We start from the raw sequence: 18,942 nt of genomic DNA, 5'->3' as shown, positions 1-18,942 counted from the left end.
GAGAGAGAGAGGAGAGAGAGAGAGATGAGATCTGTAGAGAGAGAGAGAGGTGTGGGGAGGAGAAAAGACGGTAGAAAGATGGGGGGGAGAGAGAGGGGGAGATGGAGGGTGGGAGAGAGAGGGAGGGAGGGAGAAGAGAGATATGAGAGAGAGAGAGGAGTGGAGAGAGAGAGAGAGAGAGAGAGGGAGAGAGGAAGCCCCCAACGATGCAGAGTGACCACGCCCACTGTTACGACTCACGCTTCCCATTGGTGCGTCGTTGTTCGCTACAAACCCGAAGTGGAATGCTCGACTATTGGTCTCAGTGGGCTGTGTATTTCTGCTATGTGGTCACTACGTTGAGGTACCGGGATACACAAGAGCAGCCAGTGTGAAAGGATAAAGGATTTTGTAGCTCTGTTTGTTTGTTGCTGTGAGCTGCAAAAAGAGAAACGGGACTCTGCGTTTCATTCATGGATGTGGGGGCTAGTCCGACACGCCGTTGAGGATTCACTTGTGTGAAGTTTACCAGAGGTGAGTGGAGCCTAAGCAGGACTCTTGCATGCATCTGGGGACAGACGGGTTTCTATTATAAGCGGTGGAGATGTTCAGTCGTGATTTCACACAGTCGAATCTTGGTTGAGGGTCAGTGGGTTAGACGACTTCAACGGCCACAGATGACACAACGACCATAGAGACTCACACTGATTTTCTTTTTAACGAAGAATCTTAAGGATAACTTCGTTTTAATTATTTATGTTAATGCCATTGCATTGACGTTTTTTAAGAGAAAGATCTGTATGACTGTGTATGTATTTGTCTGTATGTAGGACATTTTGGCTACATTATAGGCTATAACATAACGTTTCTGAAAAGTAGCTGTGTTTGATTGTCGTGAGACGTGGAGAAATTAGGTTATGGATTTGAAGAATTCCCCTGGAGGTTTTGGGAGTGTTAACGGCGCGATGGGGCAGGTTGCCCTGCTACTGTATCGACTGAAGTCCACTCCCAACTTTGACACATAGGCTCTTTAACATGTAATGAAGGGAGACACTGTTTATTTAGATGTGATCTCATGGTGCAGGCTTACCCTCAACAGCGTTCCAGTGAGTTAAGGCCGTAATGTTCTGGTTGTGACTTTAGTTGTAAAAAAAAAAAAATAAATAAAAGTATTGGAGGCAATGCAGTCTTGGTGACACACAGCCCTAACAACCTCCCAATAGTTGAATTTCTTGCCCTTCAACAATTCTGTATTTGGTTCCTTAATAAAATGCATCCATTACAGACAAGTTTGATATTTTTGGGGTCCTGTGTACAGTCTTTCAAAATCTATTCCTGGACAAACGGTGACTTTGACGTCTCGACGATTTAATGAGCCAATGAAGCTCATGCTGTTTAGAAAATTTGAAGCATTTCAAGTGAAAATATCCAAAGGAGAAATCTCTTCTGGGGCGAGCAATGATTGACTTTGATATGGTTAAGTGGAAGAGCTTTTCTCTATGTTCTGGCTGTGGCTAAGCTGGTTAAAGAGTTTTCCCAGTGGAGCGAGCGGGAGTGTGTGTGCGTGTGTGCGTGTGTGCGTGTGTGTGTGGCGAACAGTGTGTAAGACCTTGTTGTGCTCTCCATCACCTCTCTCTCTCTCTCAGTCCGATCCCTCCCTCTCTCTTTAACTCTCTCACTGTTTCCCAGTTTCATTATGGTCCCACCCAGGAGCCAAGTTTCCTTCCTCTCCAAATAATTTTTATTGCCGTATTTTTCGGTGGATTCCAGTCACGCCCTTGTGTTCCTCTGAAAAGAAAACATACAACATGTTTCATTTCTTTATTTTTCTTTATATTTAATAATCCACATTTTTGTGGATGAAGATGAAAGCAGAGGTCATGCTATGCATGTGGCCAGGTGGCATAAGCAGGTGGTGTTGTAGCGTTTTTGTTATTGTTGTTGTTTTTCTACAGTAGGCCTATTGGGACTCATATCCAACCACGTCCTGTCTATAAACACCCACTTGTGTTCTTTTAGAATTTTCGTGTTGCATGTGAATAACAAGCCTACACACACACACACACACACACACACACACACACACACACACACACACACACACACACACACACACACACACACACACACACACACACACACACACACACACACACACACACACACACACACACCCCCCTCACCCTCCCTCCGTCCCATGTGTCCGTCTCGTAGCCCCCCCAGAGAGATGGTGTGGCCGTGATGGATACGTGGGCCTTGCATTCCTATAGGAGGAGTGTCTGCCCTGGGTTTCCACAGCTGATAGTTATTAATCCAGGCGTGTGTAGGCTGCTACGAGCACTTCATCTTGAAGAATGAAACGTCTGGGGTTTTACAATAACAACACGGTAAGAGGCCTTAAGCATCAGGCCCGGGACGGGGGGTGTTGATGGGGGTGGTCTGAGAGTGAAGGGGAGTGATTTAGTGACTGAGTTTAGTGCGAGCAGATAAGAGTGGCGAGGAGACGGGAAGAGAGTGGAGAGTGTGGGCTATTTTGAAGGGGCGGGTTATCTGGTCGTCCTGGGGGGTTTCCGGGGGGCGCTAGGGGGGGGGGGGTCTGCTGGAGGGGTCTGCTTCTCGTGTCACGACACGTCCAACCCTGAGACCCCCAGAGCCAGCCCCACCTCAAGGTGTGAGGAGGTGGGGATGGCCTGCGTGTTTGTGCGTGTGTTTTGGTGGGGGGGGGGGGGGGTGGAAGCTGAGTGGAGGGGTGTGTCCAAGGTATTTAATGCTGTGGAGGGCTGGAGGGGGGGAGGGGGGGGGGGGGGTGGGGTCAAGGGAATGGAGGGATGAATGCAAGGGAGGAGTGGAGAGGAGAGCTTAGGATAGCTGGAGGGAGTGGGAGTCTCAGAGGGAAGAGAGGAGGAGGTATTTCAGAGGAGTGGCAGGGAAGTGATGTGGGACAGGGATACATAAACGGCTGACATGACTGAAACACATTTTCGCTCAGCTGTCCTCGAAGGTCTCTCTCTCTCTCTCTCTCTTCTCTCTCTCTCTCTCTCTCTCTCTCTCTCTCTCTCTCTCTCTCTCCCCCTCCCTCTCTCTCTCTCTCTAACTGTCTCTCCCCCTCCCTCTCTCTCTCTCTCTAACTGTCTCTCTCTCCCTCTCTGTCCTCCCACTCCAGTCCCTTGCGGAGGGTTGAGATTCCTGCTGTCATCTGTGTGTGAGCGTGCGTGGCTAGCGATAGCCTGTCGAATACTTGGTTACCGGGAGCTTTGGCTGGATTATGGCAGATGGTTTCTTTGCCTGAGTAGTAGTACATGATGTTTAATGTCTGGGGGGGGCAAATGTTGGTTGAAGTTAGTTCAAGAAAGAGAGTTTCTGACGGCATGGATACGAGTGTGTGTGTGTGTGTGTGTGTGTGTGTGTGTGTGTGTGTGTGTGTGTGTGTGTGTGTGTGTGTGTGTGTGTGTGTGTGTGTGTGTGTGTGTGTGTGTGTGTGTGTGTGTGTGTGTGTGTGTGTTCAATGGCTGCAGGCACTCATATTGAACACTCACACACGAGTTGTCTTCAATGGTCTCCGTTTGTCCCCTCATATCAATCCATCTTTAACTAATCCCTGGTCGCTCCTTCTCTGGCTCCATTTTATTTATTAATCCTCTCCTCCAAGCATATAACCGGTCACGGGAAAGACAGAACAGACTCACGCTGGCTCCCACATCACATGACACATGGTGTATGACCTACTAACAAACACACACATACAGACACACACACACACACTCCTGGCGTCAGCCACCTCTGTCCAGAACAGCTGGGCACTAGAGACGGCAGCGTTAAGCGTTTCAGCGTGACTTTAAGCTGATTATCTAGTCTGTGTAGGGTTTGGTCTCTGGGTTTGGTCTCGGTCTCCCACATAGTCACCCCGATGCTGGTAAAGGGGGTACTAGTGTCTTGTACTCTATTGTGTGTGTGTGTGTGTGTGTGTGTGTGTGTGTGTGTGTGTGTGTGTGTGTGTGTGTGTGTGTGTGTGTGTGTGTGTGTGTGTGTGTGTGTGTGTGTGTGTGTGTGTGTGTGTGTGTGTGTGTGCTGTCTGGGTGCCTCTTGAGATGCTCTTGCATCAAGTCCTCCTGTACTTTCTCCCTTGAATGTTCCCTTCCTGTTCTCTGTGTGTGATGTCTTTGTGGTGTGTGTACCAAAGTGTCCACCGCGAAACACGTCTTGTTTCCGGCTGCAGGCTATTTACAATACGTTGAGCGCGCGCTGCTTTGCGTTGCGTTTATGGGTGCTTCACCACGTCTCGCTCAGGACTTGCCTACTACTTAGTCATTCAGCAGATGCTTTTAGCCAAAGCGAACATTATTTTGGTTACGTGTCATGAATGAGCACTTGTGTATGCTCACTGTGGACATGGTGTTGGAACCCTGAATCTTTTGGCTGGCAATCCAACTCCCTGGCCCCACCACTGGAACACTAACCGTAGCTACTATACTCCCTGGTTAGTGTGTGTGTGTGTGTGTGTGTGTGTGTGTGTGTGCGTGTGCCTGTTTTTATTATTACCCATTATCCCTTGGGGTTGGGGGCGAGGGTGTTATGACAAATGACCGGGGGTGGTTGGAGGTTGCGGGGCTTGTCCTCTTACTGCATGTCATGTTCCTGCCTTGATGACTGTACGTGCTCTGTTCTCTGCCTTGCGGGCTGTTTGTGCTCTGTGCTCTGCCTTGATGACTGTTTGTGCTCTGTGCTCTGTGCTCTGCTCTCTGCCTTGCGGGCTGTTTGTGCTCTGTGCTCTGCCTTGATGACTGTTTGTGCTCTGTGCTCTGTGCTCTGCTCTCTGCCCTGCCTGCTCTAGCCGATCAATCTGTGTTTTTTCTCAGACATGATAACGTCTGATATGTTCAGCTTGGCTTTTGTTCTCCCTCTTTCCACCATAAAGGGTTCTGCAGTCAGTGGAGGGGGAGGGCACTGACAATGCTGAACTATAAAGGAAGAGCAGTGTGAGACCTTTTGGATGGTACATAATGGGGACAGGTAGATGTCACCTGATCCCTTCACCCTGGGCATGCTGGGAATTAGCTCCATAGGCAATTCACTGCCCTGTTTGATGATTCATTAATTAATCACCTGATTTGGGCGTATTAAGGGACACCGATGCCAGATTGTTTTTTTGTTGGTTTTTTGGGAACAGGAGATGCTTATCCATTCACTTTCCAATGTCATGTGCATCTTATATCAGCTAAAAGATCAAGGATGACCATCTTTCACAGTGGATTCCTTTCTATTACGGAGCAAGGAAATTGACAAGATGTCAGTTTGGTTTTTTGTGCCCTTGAACTGACGATGACCCGCCTGGTCTGAGGAGTCTCAGGCGTTGGTCCTCGGCCCCCGGCCAGCTCTCTCCAGACGGTGCACGGCGGCTCTCGAGTCTTGACCTGCTTTTCATTCACCGGATTTCCGGTGGCCCCTCAGCACATCAAAGCTGAAATGCAGTGAGAATAACGCAGAAAAAGGAAATAAATCTCCAGAATGAATCCACCCAGCAGGAACATACTGGGGCCAGATGAACAGGCTGGTACCGGTTGAGGAGGGGAGGTGAACCGGTTCACGGACCCTTTCTCCTTTTATCTGCATGGTGGTACGATGAATGTGGATAAATCCCTGCTTATCTCCCCCCGCCCCCTGCCCTGACAGCTCCTCCAATGTGTTCCCTCGTTCTTCACCTCATGTCGTCTTCTCTTGTGCTTTGTTTGTCTTTTCGTGAGTCATCCTTCTCCTCCGAGGGACTGCATCACAGCCTCCGTCAGACACACACTCACACACGCGCTTGAACACGCAAGCACACACAAACACTAGCGGCCGGTAACACGTCGCACTCACACTCTTTTGGTTTCAATTGGGCTGGTCGATACAGGACTTTATTTCTTCAGTGCTGTGTGTGTGTGTGTGTGTGTGTGTGTGTGTGTGTGTGTGTGTGTGTGTGTGTGTGTGTGTGTGTGTGTGTGTGTGTGTGTGTGTGTGTGTGTGTGTGTGTGTGTGTGTGTGTGTGTGTGTGTGTGTGTGTGTGTGTGTTCCACCATTTTCTTGCTTCTGTAACATAACTGGCTATGATTGGATGCTTGCCATTTTGGGGGACTGGATGGTTATGTACACAAACAAGTGGGCATATTACAACTGGTGCTTTCTGGGTTTCTGTATAGATTAGCCAAAACTGTAGGGGTTTTAAGATACAATTAGGCTGGTTTAGTGTTTTTACGATATTATACAGTGCGTGTGTGTAACTTGTTATTTAAATGGGACCACACACACACCTCAAGGCTCTTTTGTTACTCCGTCTGGCATATCTTAGGCATGGAGCAGTAAGGCTCCCGCTATCTCCTCATCCATCTTGGATCAGGGAGGCTCAAACAGGCCAAACACACCTTGCGGGTTTTCCGCGTGTAAGCAGAAACCTTCAGTGTGCATGAGCCCTGAGTTTCACTTTTTAATGGCCCACTCGAAAATGGTAAGAAGATCCAGACTGAGTGTAATCCCTTATGGGGATTTATTTATACAGAAAAACACACCGCTGGTTAAAACTGAGACGGGAGACAATAACGCTATCGCATCACCCTGCAAAGCTCTGTTGTTCTGCTGCCTGCCTTTACCTCTCTCTCTCTTTTGTATTTCCTGCTAAACAGCAAAAAGCTGTTTTTTGTTTTTTCCTAGTTAAAAAGCAGGATGGTAAGGACTTTGTTATGGCAGACAAAAAGGCCACATTGAATAAAGAACGGCTGATCAGACCAAACGCTGTTGAACCGTGACACAGAACTCATTTGTGATGAGGGCAAGCTACTCTGTGCACTCAAAATCGGATCACCCAACTGTAAGAGTCTTATGTAGGAAAAACATTTATGCCTTGCTTCAGCGCTCATTATTAAATCGCCCTAGGGTTATGGTTTCGCCTTGTTGGACTTTAAATCGAGCCAATTTAAATATTCAGTAGTGAAACTGAAATATCACAATATAGATATATTTATATATATTTGTTTTGTTGTTAAGATTAAGATAATATTTCCTCACTATTTAGTTCACATTTGGAAAATGTTGGAGGCATTCAATAGTTTGTGGTGTAGCAGAATTTACTTCATTATGAAATGTTACCAACCATCTTTTCCCACGGAAGGCTACTGGTAACTTTAGGTTCAGCGTGGGATGGCAGCTTGTGATCAGTTATAATCACAGTAGTCACCACCACATAAAGGAACGCCTCTTTCATCTAAAACCAACAAGTGGGGCAGAAATGGCCCGATAATCCCGTTTGGGTGTTCACCGCATTCCAGCATTTGTACATGATGTAGCACTACTAAATGACTCCATTGCCTCATTAACACATTGTGTTATATTGGTGTATTTAATGCTAAGGTGTGGTTAGAGTGTACTCCATTGTCTTTGGGATAAGGGGAGGAAGAAGACTGAGAGGTCTTCCACTGTGTCAGTTCTGAATTCAATACTTCAATAGCCTCACCATTGGGAAGGTTCAAAGAAAAGGGGATGGCTAATTTGAGTGTTTGAGTGCGGTTGTATCATACCTGCCTTGATGTGGAGGAAACGGCTATGGGATGGGCTAATCCTTTCATTCAGCCCTGGTAAAATGGTTGGTGATTCGCTACTGTAGCGATACCTACTGTATTGACATTTACAGATAATATCAGGGTTGGATAGGATGAAAAACATACATCAGTAAATCTGTAAAAAATACTTTATTTAAACTATGTTCAAATGTCATGAAAATATTTGTATCAATTGTATAAAAGCGTCCGATAAGACTACACACACATCTTCCTAATTTGAAAGTGTGTGGTGGTCATCAGTACGTCTAAATGTCATGCCTCAGTCTGGCCTTGAAATTCCCCAGAATGCACTGGTCTGCCACAATAAAAGTGATCTATAATTAGAATGGAGAGATTAACACTGCTGCCCAAGCAGTGGAGTAAACACGCTGATAGGAGTTAGAAAGTTAAGTTGCCTTTTAAATGCCACTGAAAAAACCGAGGAGCGAGAGATGAAGACCAGATCACATGATTTGTGTGTGTGTGTGTGTGTGTGTGTGTGTGTGTGTGTGTGTGTGTGTGTGTGTGTGTGTGTGTGTGTGTGTGTGTGTGTGTGTGTGTGTGTGTGTGTGTGTGTGTGTGTGTGTGTGGTTTCATGTGCTTAAGGGCGATAATGGTACAATCCTTGCACGCAATTGAGCACAACATAACAATTTTCCAGATAATCAAAACAATATACCCAAGGACACGCGCACACACTGATGCAGACTGTCTCATAACCCTGCATTGAACTCCTTGCCTCATGGACCTGCTTCAAGTGTGTCAGTCTGGCCATGACCAGAACAGAGCACCGCTGATCAGATCACATGATTTCATTAACTCCCAGGGGACTCCTGTTACTTACTGTTTAAAATGAATGTACAGTACCTGGAGTCCACCTTTGACTGTTTGAGGTCAGAATTAATTGGCAGATTGGGCGGATAAGACATGGGGTCATAGCCTTTGGCAAAACGGCAATATAAAGCATTCACAAACGCTTCGTTTACCTCGATATTAAACCATCATTTTTAAAATGGATTCTGCTTTTCAAATACCCAGTTTGAGAAGTGGATTTCTTGTTTTTCAAATAGTTTTCGCTCCTCAAACTGAAGTGCATGTTAGTTGGTTGGTTTGTTTTGTCGCATGCATGCGATGGATGAGATGCTTTGGGGGTTTTGAGAGCAGAGACCGGGCCCATCCGTCTATGTCAAACGTGCCAGAGCGTGTTTGTTTTTATGTTTCTTTTCTTTTCTGCTTTTGTTCACCGGTGACAGGTGTCAGGTTGTTCCGGTCACACTTTGTTTTGCTTGGTTCTCCTACTGGTATTTGGTCTGTGCAATCAATTCCCTGTAAACACATCTTATTCTAAATAATCTGTGTCAATGTTCCTGTCTTTAGCAGTCACTAAGGACCATGCATTTTTGCGTAATATCTCACATCTCAAACATACTCCACATCCCTGAGCAATGGTGGGTTTCCAGGAACTACAAAGCAGTCATTATTTGGGTCGGTGTTCTCCCCATAGAGGGGCCATTTGTCATCCGAAGGTGGCGGCTCCTTAGAGATTGTTATCGTAGCTTGATGCATGTTCCCTGGTTCAAAGCTTCCACTGAATTCCAAACACACAAAGTCACAACGTATGTAACGAGACTCCTCCTCACACCTATGGCGTGAGTGGTGTATTTTCAGATGCACATCTTTTTGAGCAGGTAGGGGATTGGTGCTAAAGGATGGCAAAATTGAACTTAACCCTGGGATTCAAACCCAGGATTAGTAAAACACCCAAACCAATAGACTATCCTGCCATTTGTGTGTGTGTGTGTGTGTGCGTGTGTGTGTGTGTGCGTGTGCGTGTGCGCAAAAGTCAAATGTTTTTACAGCAGATAGATAGATAGATAGATATATCTATATCCCTCTCTCCAGTAATATCTCAACCTTCTTTAGCTAAGTTCTGTTATACTAATGGCTGTTGTTCTCCAGCTCTTGGGCCCATTCTAAGGCCTCTTAGTGAACATTAGTAAGGTGTCCAGCTGTCTAAGCACTGCTCCTTGCAGGGAACCACATAGTAGACATAATCAGGCAAAGTGGCCCTGAAGTGCTTCCAAAGAAAAACCTGTCTTTCATTTCCGTGGCCATCAAAGGCGATGAGTCATCTCAAAACGGTCAATGATTGGGTCAAAGTTAATCTAAGAATTAAATGTCTATTATTTATTTATTACACCGATTCCTTTTGTAGCGTTTTCAATGTCGCACAAAAGTCCTAATGGCAGTAAATATGATCAGTTGTAACGTGTATGGACGTGTTTATGTCCGCATGTTGAAGGTAGATCTCTCCCAGTAGATCAACCCTAACCTGCCACCATGTTCTGGTTGGTTTATCTAAAAAAACATTTCTTGACTTTGATGAACAGATTAGTCGGCGGGTGAATCAAAAACATTCAGATTTTTTCTTCCGTCTGCTGGGTCCGTTGGTCGCTGGCGTCCTGGGTGCTGTAACGTAAGCTCCAACGATCAGATTCCCAGTCAGTGGTCCAGACATCTGATCGCCCTTCCATCCCCACGCCGTTTGTGGAATCTAAAGCCGAATCAGAGTCAATTCTGGTTTGCGTTCAGTGGGCCTACCGCCGTGGGATCAAATGAGGAGAGCCAGAGTGGGCAGACTGTGTGTTTTGGATCATCAACATCATGAGGGTCTTGGCAGCGCATACAGTCAGAATCAGCTGCTATTGGCCAAGTGTATTTGGATGTAGATGTATGCCGTTTTCCAGATGCGTTATTTATGTCGCTACTAGTCTATTCTTAACATGCTTGGTATATTATATTATATTATATTAACATACATTATACCAGATCTGAGTTGAGCGTTTCACTGATGGGTAAATATTATCCTTGTGTATTTTCATTTCTTAAATGTAATCAGTGCTCCGCTGCTGTGTTTTTGAGCTCTCTGTGGTGATGTTTTCAGTCAACTGTCTAAACTGTCGTATTGGTGCCAAGCTAGCTCCCTCTCCTGCCCACACTAGCTAGCTAGCGTCATCTCTTTCCCACTCCTGTCTCTCGATCCTGTCTAAATTAATATCCAGGGGCAAAATCACGCAGGGAGGAGGATGATGGCTCTTCGTTTCAGATTCAGTCTGTTTTAAAACATAAAACAAGCTAGGAGAGACATTTTGTACCACACTTCAAATATGTTTGTTAATTGGCTGACATTTGATGCCCTCTCTATTTATTAGTAAGTGGATATTTTGAAAGGGGTTGAGTGTGTTTTGTCCTACAGGTTGGCCGTTAGCAGTTCATTTTCTTTTTTTACATAACACACTTGTCTGCTGTTGCCATGGTGAAGGCAATTTATACAGGCGGTAAGATTAGCCATTGAACAGGCACCCTGGGTTCAGTCTGAGGTTTATGTAACTTTCTCACAAATATGTCACACTCAAACACACACACACACATACACACACACACGTTGGAGGGGTACAGTAGTGGGCATAAGAAGCAAAGACTTGGCTGCGCATAAGCGGTGTCAACGGGTACTTAACCTGAGACGGAGAGGAGCAAGTCAACCGGGGGCGGAGCCAGCGAACCGGGGGCGGAGCATGTCGAATATGCAGACGGAACAGGAGGGGAGGAGAGGAATACAAGGGAGAGCTGGGGGGGGAAGAAAGTGGCTGAATGGGATGCGGCACATTAAGAACCAATGTGAAGTGGCTAAACTTGGTGACATCAGCATATGAGGAAAGGTGATGATGATGATATATTAAATGGCCCACACAGATTTCCTGGTGCAGATGGGGTCTCCGCCAGAAACTAAACATTAATATCATAGACCATCGACATGCACACACGTATGCACACAGGTGCACACACACATAACCAAACACACACGCACGCAAACACACACTCAAACGTATGTAGACATGCACACTCTCCTTGGAGGTCCCAGGTAAGGAAAAGTACAACCACACACGGACCTAATAGCTTGCCTTCTTTTACCAATACATACTTGTCTTCTAGCTAAATTAACACAGGCACATCAACTACCCACCCATATGATATTACACTCTGTTTCTCTCTCTCTATCATGTATTCAGGTGTTTAAATGCAAGCACACACAGGCACTGAAAATTGGGCGAGCAAATTGATATTACCCTGAGCTCTCCTGCTCTCTCCCATGTCCTTTCTCTAACCTTTGTGTGTGTGTGTGTGTGTGTTGCCATTCATACATACATCTTTGTGTGTGTGTGTGTGTGTGTGTGCGTGCGCACGTTTGTGTTGCAATCCCGCCAGATTGCTTTTCAGAATACTAATCAATTTGATACTCGCATTTTACACACACACACACACCACACACACACACACCACACACACACACACACACACACACACACCCACACACACACACACACACACACCACACACACACACACACACACACACACACAGAGACACACACACACACACACACACACACGAGCGTGCACGCCGTGTGCACTTGGTGGTGAGGTGTGATCTGTGAATGGGTCGGGGGAGGCTGTTGTATTGAGCAGCATGGTGACGCTGGCACCCAACCAGGGGGCTTGTGTTCCCTGGGAAAAGCTCTTTAGATGAGAATTGACACTGAAGGGGCGTGTGTGTGTGTGTGTGTGCGTGTGTGTGTGTGTGTGTGTGTGTGTGTGTGTGTGTGCGCGCACCTTTTTGTTTGGGCTTTTTTCAATAGTGAGCAAGGTTTTGCGCTGCTAATCTATGGGAGAGACGGTTTAGTTGTGTGCGGTGCCGTGAGAACGTAACAACACAATGTACCGCATACCAACCTCATGTGTTTATCACTCGAAATACTGGTAGATAGAGCATGAGTGGTTTAATCAGAATAGCTACTGATGGCATCAGATAATATAAGGTTATATTATAATGAATATACCAAATATAACATTATAAATAAATGGTAAATAGGCATCTACTACCTCGGGTTGGAACATGAGAGCCCAATATTTCTTAAAGGGCTGGGCAGAGCTGTTCAGTGGTTCAGTGATGATGGGAAAGTCAATGCGACCGACCGTACTCCGGCTGGCACATCGTTCAGTATTATTCCTTTTATTCCTGTCCCTTTAGTCCCTCTGAACTGCTGATGGGAGCGTTCAGGCCGCTCTGAACTGTGAAATTGCCCGGGTCATTTGTGAAGATGCTGTCCTGTCATGGCCCGGCACAGACTGTTCTGGAGTCAAGCTTGTAGCACATAAAAGGTTGTAGAAAAATACTTACTTAAAAGGCGGTTCAAAGCACGACCTAAATAGTTTGCCTTTCACGACGACCATCTTTGCCTATTTTCGGATCACAAATATACACACCTATGCTTTGTATGTTTTCTCTTCCCCGAGAAGCGGAGAGAGCGAGTACGAGAGCGAATCAGAGCCGTTAGGTCCACCGGTTCAGCCCAAACAAACCCAGACGGGCCAAACGTAACCATTGTCCGCGGTCATTCATTTGCACAGTTTCACCCGAGCGGTCAAGAGTGAGCCCCACGGCCACAGCTGTAGAGCCACCCTATAAATAGCTGGAACAGTATCGTTCTCCCGTGCCTATTGTCCCCCCCCACCCCCCCACCCACCCATACACACAGGCTTGTGGCACACTATTGTGTGGCGCTGATGTCACCGGCTCTCTCTCAGGCTCCCGGTTCCGCTGTCGGGGAGCGGGGATTGGGTTACTGGCTGTCAAGGCTTTAGATAGAGAGACTACATGACAGTCTCCTCTTGGGGGGGAGGGGGGGGGGTCTGTGTGAGCGCAGGGTGCTCCTGCATTCCAATTTGTATGTTGACACCCCCTCCCCCCCCCATTCCTTTCCCTCCAAATTCAGTGAAAGCCCCCCTCACACCCCCCCACTGCGACAGAAAGATGTATGGATGAATGGCAACACACACACACACACACACACACACACACACACACACACACACACACACACACACACACACACACACACACACACACACACACACACACACACACACACACACAGAGAGAGAGACATACACACACACACACACACACGCACACAAATGTCCGTTACCAGCCAACCGGCAGAGCCCAGACCCAGGAGGAAGCGTGTGTGTGAGCCCCCCAGCAGCGAGGGCCACCGTCGGGGATGGAGAACAGGCCGCCCTTTGTCCCCTCGGGTCTCGACCGTCGTGTGAACCTGAAAACGAGGAAGGAGCAGAATGACGTGTGATGATCACCACGTTAGAAACTCCACGTTAGGAGATCGCCCTCTGGGTGCAGGCTGGTGTGATTCAACCCTCAAGTGCACTACCCCTCCCCCCCCCGCAACTCCTCCCACAAGCTATATGCCTTGTGTGTGTTGGGATCCGGGTTCGATTCCGAGACTCGATTCCGATTAACTTAAACACTCCTCTTTGCTGTTTGTCATCACTGTATTGTACACTGGAGGGGAAACTCTCCCTCAGGTTTTTGTTATCTTTAGTTTGTGAGGACGAAGAGTAACCCCCCCCCCCCCACACACACACACGCACACGCTAGGTGGTCTCCAGAGCTTAACAGCCAGGCAGACCACAGATTGACACCGGACCCCTCTCTGTTTGGACCCACGTAAACTGCAGGGCCGCTAATGGAGCCTCGGGGCTCGGCTTACAGCCTGGTCAGGTGCAGCCATGCTGCGGTCAGCATAGCATAGCACAGCATAGCTTAGCACTAGCCTGGTTCTACCAGACTCTCGTACTTCACTTCATTTCATTTCATTAGTACTGAAGGGAAATTCAAATTGAGCGGAAGTACTTAGGCGGGCGGAGCCAGGCTAGCATAGCACAGCACAGCATAGCATAGCGAAGCATAGCATAGCACAGCATAGCATAGCACAGCGTAGCATAACGTTGTGGACTGGACTGGAGGCTCGGTACGGTGGTGGTTGTTGAAGGTGAAATGCGTCCCAGACAGTGCAAACGTTGGTAGCAGATGAGTGGTGAAGAAGTGGAGGGAGTTCATCTCTACATATTGTGTTTTTATCTAAACACAGTCTCTACTGCTGCAAAGGAACCGTTGACTGCAGATACCCTTCAGATGACCGGAACATCTTTGACTTGACCCTTTTTTTTCCTCACAAATGTACTTTTTATCTTTCCAGTTTTTGATTTATATCCACCTAAATATATTTATTTTTAATTATAGAAAATAGTTTGTTTTTGTATCACTGAAGGGTCATTTGAACTTGAGCATGTTTTCCGTTCCACATGATTCACATCCAGAACAAAGTGCCAAGAGTGTCAAGGCTGTGTTTTAGTTCCCCCATGGGGGCTGTAAAGCCCATGTTTGAGTTTTTCTCTTGGGCCCCTAACCCTTCAGGCTTTGATGTTTTCAACATCATTATCGTTTTATTATGTGGTCGACCATTCCACTCCTATAAGTGTCTCTCTCGCTGCTATTTTCTCTGCAGCATGAAGCGCATTGAATTAAAAAAAAACATAAATGATCTGAGCGGGTACAGGGCTAAATGTAGACACTCGTCTTTTCAAAACCACAAAAGTGTTGTCGTTGACAACTCCATCGGTCTTCCTTGAGAACCTAATGCAATGGCATTGACTCTCTGACAGGAGATTGTGGCTAATTATAAACCCTCGATACAAATAGACCGTCTTCAAAGACCACATCAGAACACAGTACAGTGTTGTTCTGTGTTCTGATGTGTCTGAGGGTTTGATAACTGATACCAAAGGTTCCCTTACATCATCACACGCAGGACAACGTGACTGCAAACAAAAGCTACGGCCAACAAAAAATATCATATGACAAACAATATGGTTTACCCACGCACCAAAACATATCAGTTTAGTTCCGGGCCTTGGTGCACTCAAACTCCTGCCAGACTCTCAAGGTGTATAGCACCCTAGGAAGCGCACAGTGCACAGGTCACCGAGGGAAAACAATCACTTTATTTATATTGCGTTTACAAAGCAGTTGTAAGTAAATGAAGTGCCTACAACAGCAAAACAATACAATGATTAGAACAATTAGATGATTAAATATGAATTTAAATGCTGGAGGGGGTGGGGGAAGTTGGGGACAGAGGGGATGAGTGATACCAGTGACTGTGTGTGTGTGTGTGTGTGTGTGTGTGTGTGTGTGTGTGTGTGTGTGGTGACAGTAGTGCAGAGGGCCTGAAGGCTGGCAGGGCATGTAAGCACATGCCGGTGAATGCTGCTCATCCATGTCTTGAGATCTCTTTCGCACAGCTGCCTCCACTTGTACACACAAATGTAAAGAGCCCCACACAGACAAACATGCACCGCACCGTGTTTCTCTGGGCCTGGTGACGGTGGTCGACTCTCTGTTGTTCGTATTTTGTCATGCGTCTGTCGCTAGACGACTAGGACCTAGGACTGGGACTTTGAGAAAACATCGACCGTTAACGCTCCCTGTGGTGCTCTCCTCTTCTCGTCTTCCAGGGGTGTCTTCTCGCGTCCCGGAGATCATGGCATCGGGGACCCACTCACCGGGGGGCCCCAACGGAATCATCCGGAGCCAATCCTTCGCCGGCTTCAGCACGCTACAGGAGCGACGCTCGCGGTAAGCAGAGCACACCTGCTGTGAATCTGTTGGAAGAAAACTTTGAAATACCCCCTGAATGGACAGAGTAGAGCTATGTTGTGAGATGTGTTTGACACCGCGGTGTAATAGACGCAGGACAGGCGAACACACGTAGGGACGGTCATGCTCGTTCAGATGTGCAATATAAGGTGTACAAGGCTGTAGTATAGTCAAGTGGAGGGAAAGTAATGACAACAAAGGGAGAATTGTGGATGTCTGAGTGTTCAAGCACAAGTAAGAGATCCAAGTCTGATCTGCCTGCACACTTTCCAACTACACTTTGTTCTAAAAGGGTTAATTGATCATATAAACAGGCTTCTTCACAGCCTGGGGCATTTGTGACGCAGGCTTAGTGAAGGGTTTTGTTTGAAATGTGTCTCAGTCCTGCTCCTTAAAAGGCCCAAACTATCTCCCTGCCGAGTGTTGTATCCCAGCTGACTCCAGGGTCCGTGTTTCAGTGCCTGTGTTGGGGATCTGTTTGATGTGGCTACTGCTGGTGAACAATTAGATGCCGACCCCCACAACCTCGGTCCCCACTCCTCCTCTTGAAAGCGCAGACGGGGGGAACTGGCTGGAATAAATCAAACGTGTTGGCGACTGAGATCAGCCGACAAGTTTCTATTCTGATAACGAGCGACGCTGTGTGTGTGTGTGTGTGTGTGTGTGTGTGTGTGTGTGTGTGTGTGTGTGTGTGTGTGTGTGTGTGTGTGTGTGTGTGTGTGTGTGTGTGTGTGTGTGTGTGTGTGTGTGTGTGTGTGAAATCAACCCACATCCGTCTGGCATGTGAATGGGTGTGTGGTTATACACAAGTGCGTGCACGATTATGTGAGTACTTGTGTGGAAGCGTGTGTGTGCCGAGTATTCTCCTAACCCCGACCGCGGGGCCAGACGAGCTAACCACGGCTAACGGGTCCTCGGGGCTACGTCACATCTCCGTGTGTCTGTCCGCCCCGTCGTGTTATGTGTGTGCGGCGGCGGCAGCGGCGCTCTGAGCAGGGCACGCCGCGAGCGCTGGAGGGCAGCGGAGCGTGGCTTGTCGCGGCTCGTTGGGATCCACAACTGCCGGTTTCTCTCTCCATCGTCACGTAGATGACTCGGGTGTTTCGGCACAAATGCCTGAGGAAATGTCATCCGCCAGCTAAATCTGCAACCTCGAGTCGGCCCTTTAAGTATTTAAATGTCTGTGAGCGGCCCGGTCTACGAGTGTGAGCCAGAAGTGGGATGATCCTAACGGATTTTAGTTTTCTTATATTATTTTGAGGTTATTATACGATGTGGCCGTGTTCAGCCACCAGGCCTTTGTTCTGATGCCCCCCCACTTAAATCAGCCCCAGAGTGGACCTCTTGAATTAGCCCAGCCCATCAACTTCAGTTAATTTGCGTCCCTTTAAGTAGAAGAGGCTTGTCATTTCCCATGGCTCATATGAGCAGCTTTCTTTACCCAGTTAGTTGAATTGGAGCCTTTTGTATACATTTTTTTTCTTTCTTTCAAACATGCAAATCTTGTACCCTTAAAACATTATACCAATTCAAAAATAAACATAACAGTACATATTGCAAAACAAATAGAACATTACTAATGATGCGTTTGTGCTTTTGTATACAAAAATACATGGAATATATCCACTCATTCATGCGTGTGTTTCACTGTGTGTGTATGTGCATATGCAGGTGTAACTCCTTCATGGGGAACGCGGTTGTCCAGAAGAAGCCCCAGTCCAAGCCCAAGAAGCCCCACCTGTCGGGACACAAGGGGAGCAGCGGATCACGAGACCCCCAGCCTAAGAGGCTGGAGGAGGTGTACACCGCCCTCAAACAGGGCCTGGAGTGAGTCTCACACGCACGCACACACGCACGCACGCGCGCACACACACACACACACACACACACACACACACACACACACACACACACACACACACACACACACACACACACACACACACACACACACACACACACACACACACACACACACACACACTCCCTGTGTGTTGGTTGTTTCCTTTACACTTCTGTTAGTAAACAAAGATTGCCTTTCCTTTGTCCAACAGCCTGAGGCTGAGGCACACACTAGCACAAGGCATGACTTTAAATGTCACCTTAGGTGTGTGTTGTCTCATGTAAATTGACAGCCTTTGTGTTTTGAGGGAGCTAAATCAACTAGCCTTTTGTTACCGGTAATTGGACAGTGAACTGTCCAATTACCTCAGTTCGGAGGTAGTGAGGTTTGCTTTGTCAGGAAAAAACATCCATGCATCACCCAGTCAAGCCCTGCTCATAGCAACTTGACAGCCTTTAACCTCTAACCTGTAAGCCGTGAAGGACTTTGCTCTTTGAGGCTGACTCGACTCCCCCCCCCTGTCTCCCCCCCCTGTCCCCCCCCCCCCCCCCCCCCCCCCCCCCCCCCCCCCCCAGTGAGTACCTGGAGGTCCACCAGACGGAGCTGGACAAGCTGCTCTCCCACATGAAGGACATGAGGAGGAACTCTCGCCTGGTGAGATATCACTAAAACATCTCCGCTGCTTCTTACCGGGCGGCTGTTGGACCAGGTCCGAGAGTCCGTTGTAAAGGAGGATTGATGTCGTCACAATGACGGCTGGCCCCCTCTTTAATGATGTGACTGGCGGTTAACGGCTGCACTTGTGCATGTCTCTGGAAGCCTCTCGCCTTCATTATCATTTAAATGATCCTGGAGTCGAACGTGAATGTTGAGGCTGAGGTTACCCAGATGGCGGATGCCTTTTCTCGACATACATTAATTCACACACGTATGCATGTGCACGCACACACAGACGCAATCAGTGTGCACGCTCACATG

At 47.4% G+C, this 18,942-nt stretch overlaps 1 protein-coding gene across 2 annotated transcripts in view; it reads left to right on the top strand.

Moving 5' to 3' along the window:
* The window catches only part of ripor2 (RHO family interacting cell polarization regulator 2), a 41,477-nt gene that overhangs the window by 3,766 nt on the left and 18,769 nt on the right, over positions 1-18,942 (top strand). Inside the window, exons 1-4 of one of the 2 annotated variants that reach the window (XM_056582095.1) lie at positions 198-513; positions 15,980-16,100; positions 17,793-17,948; positions 18,540-18,618. In XM_056582095.1, coding sequence (XP_056438070.1) covers positions 16,006-16,100; positions 17,793-17,948; positions 18,540-18,618 — 330 coding nt within the window. In that variant the 5' untranslated portion in view covers positions 198-513; positions 15,980-16,005. Of the gene's footprint in view, positions 1-197; positions 514-15,979; positions 16,101-17,792; positions 17,949-18,539; positions 18,619-18,942 lie in introns of those variants that run through there. The other variant, XM_056582094.1, reaches the window with a different exon arrangement.

The sequence above is a fragment of the Gadus chalcogrammus genome, chromosome 22 (assembly GCF_026213295.1).
Source record: "Gadus chalcogrammus isolate NIFS_2021 chromosome 22, NIFS_Gcha_1.0, whole genome shotgun sequence".
Taxonomy (NCBI): Eukaryota; Metazoa; Chordata; class Actinopteri; order Gadiformes; family Gadidae; genus Gadus; species Gadus chalcogrammus.
The sequence above is the reverse complement of the archived record's forward strand: the minus strand, read 5'-3'. Positions and strand labels throughout refer to the sequence as shown.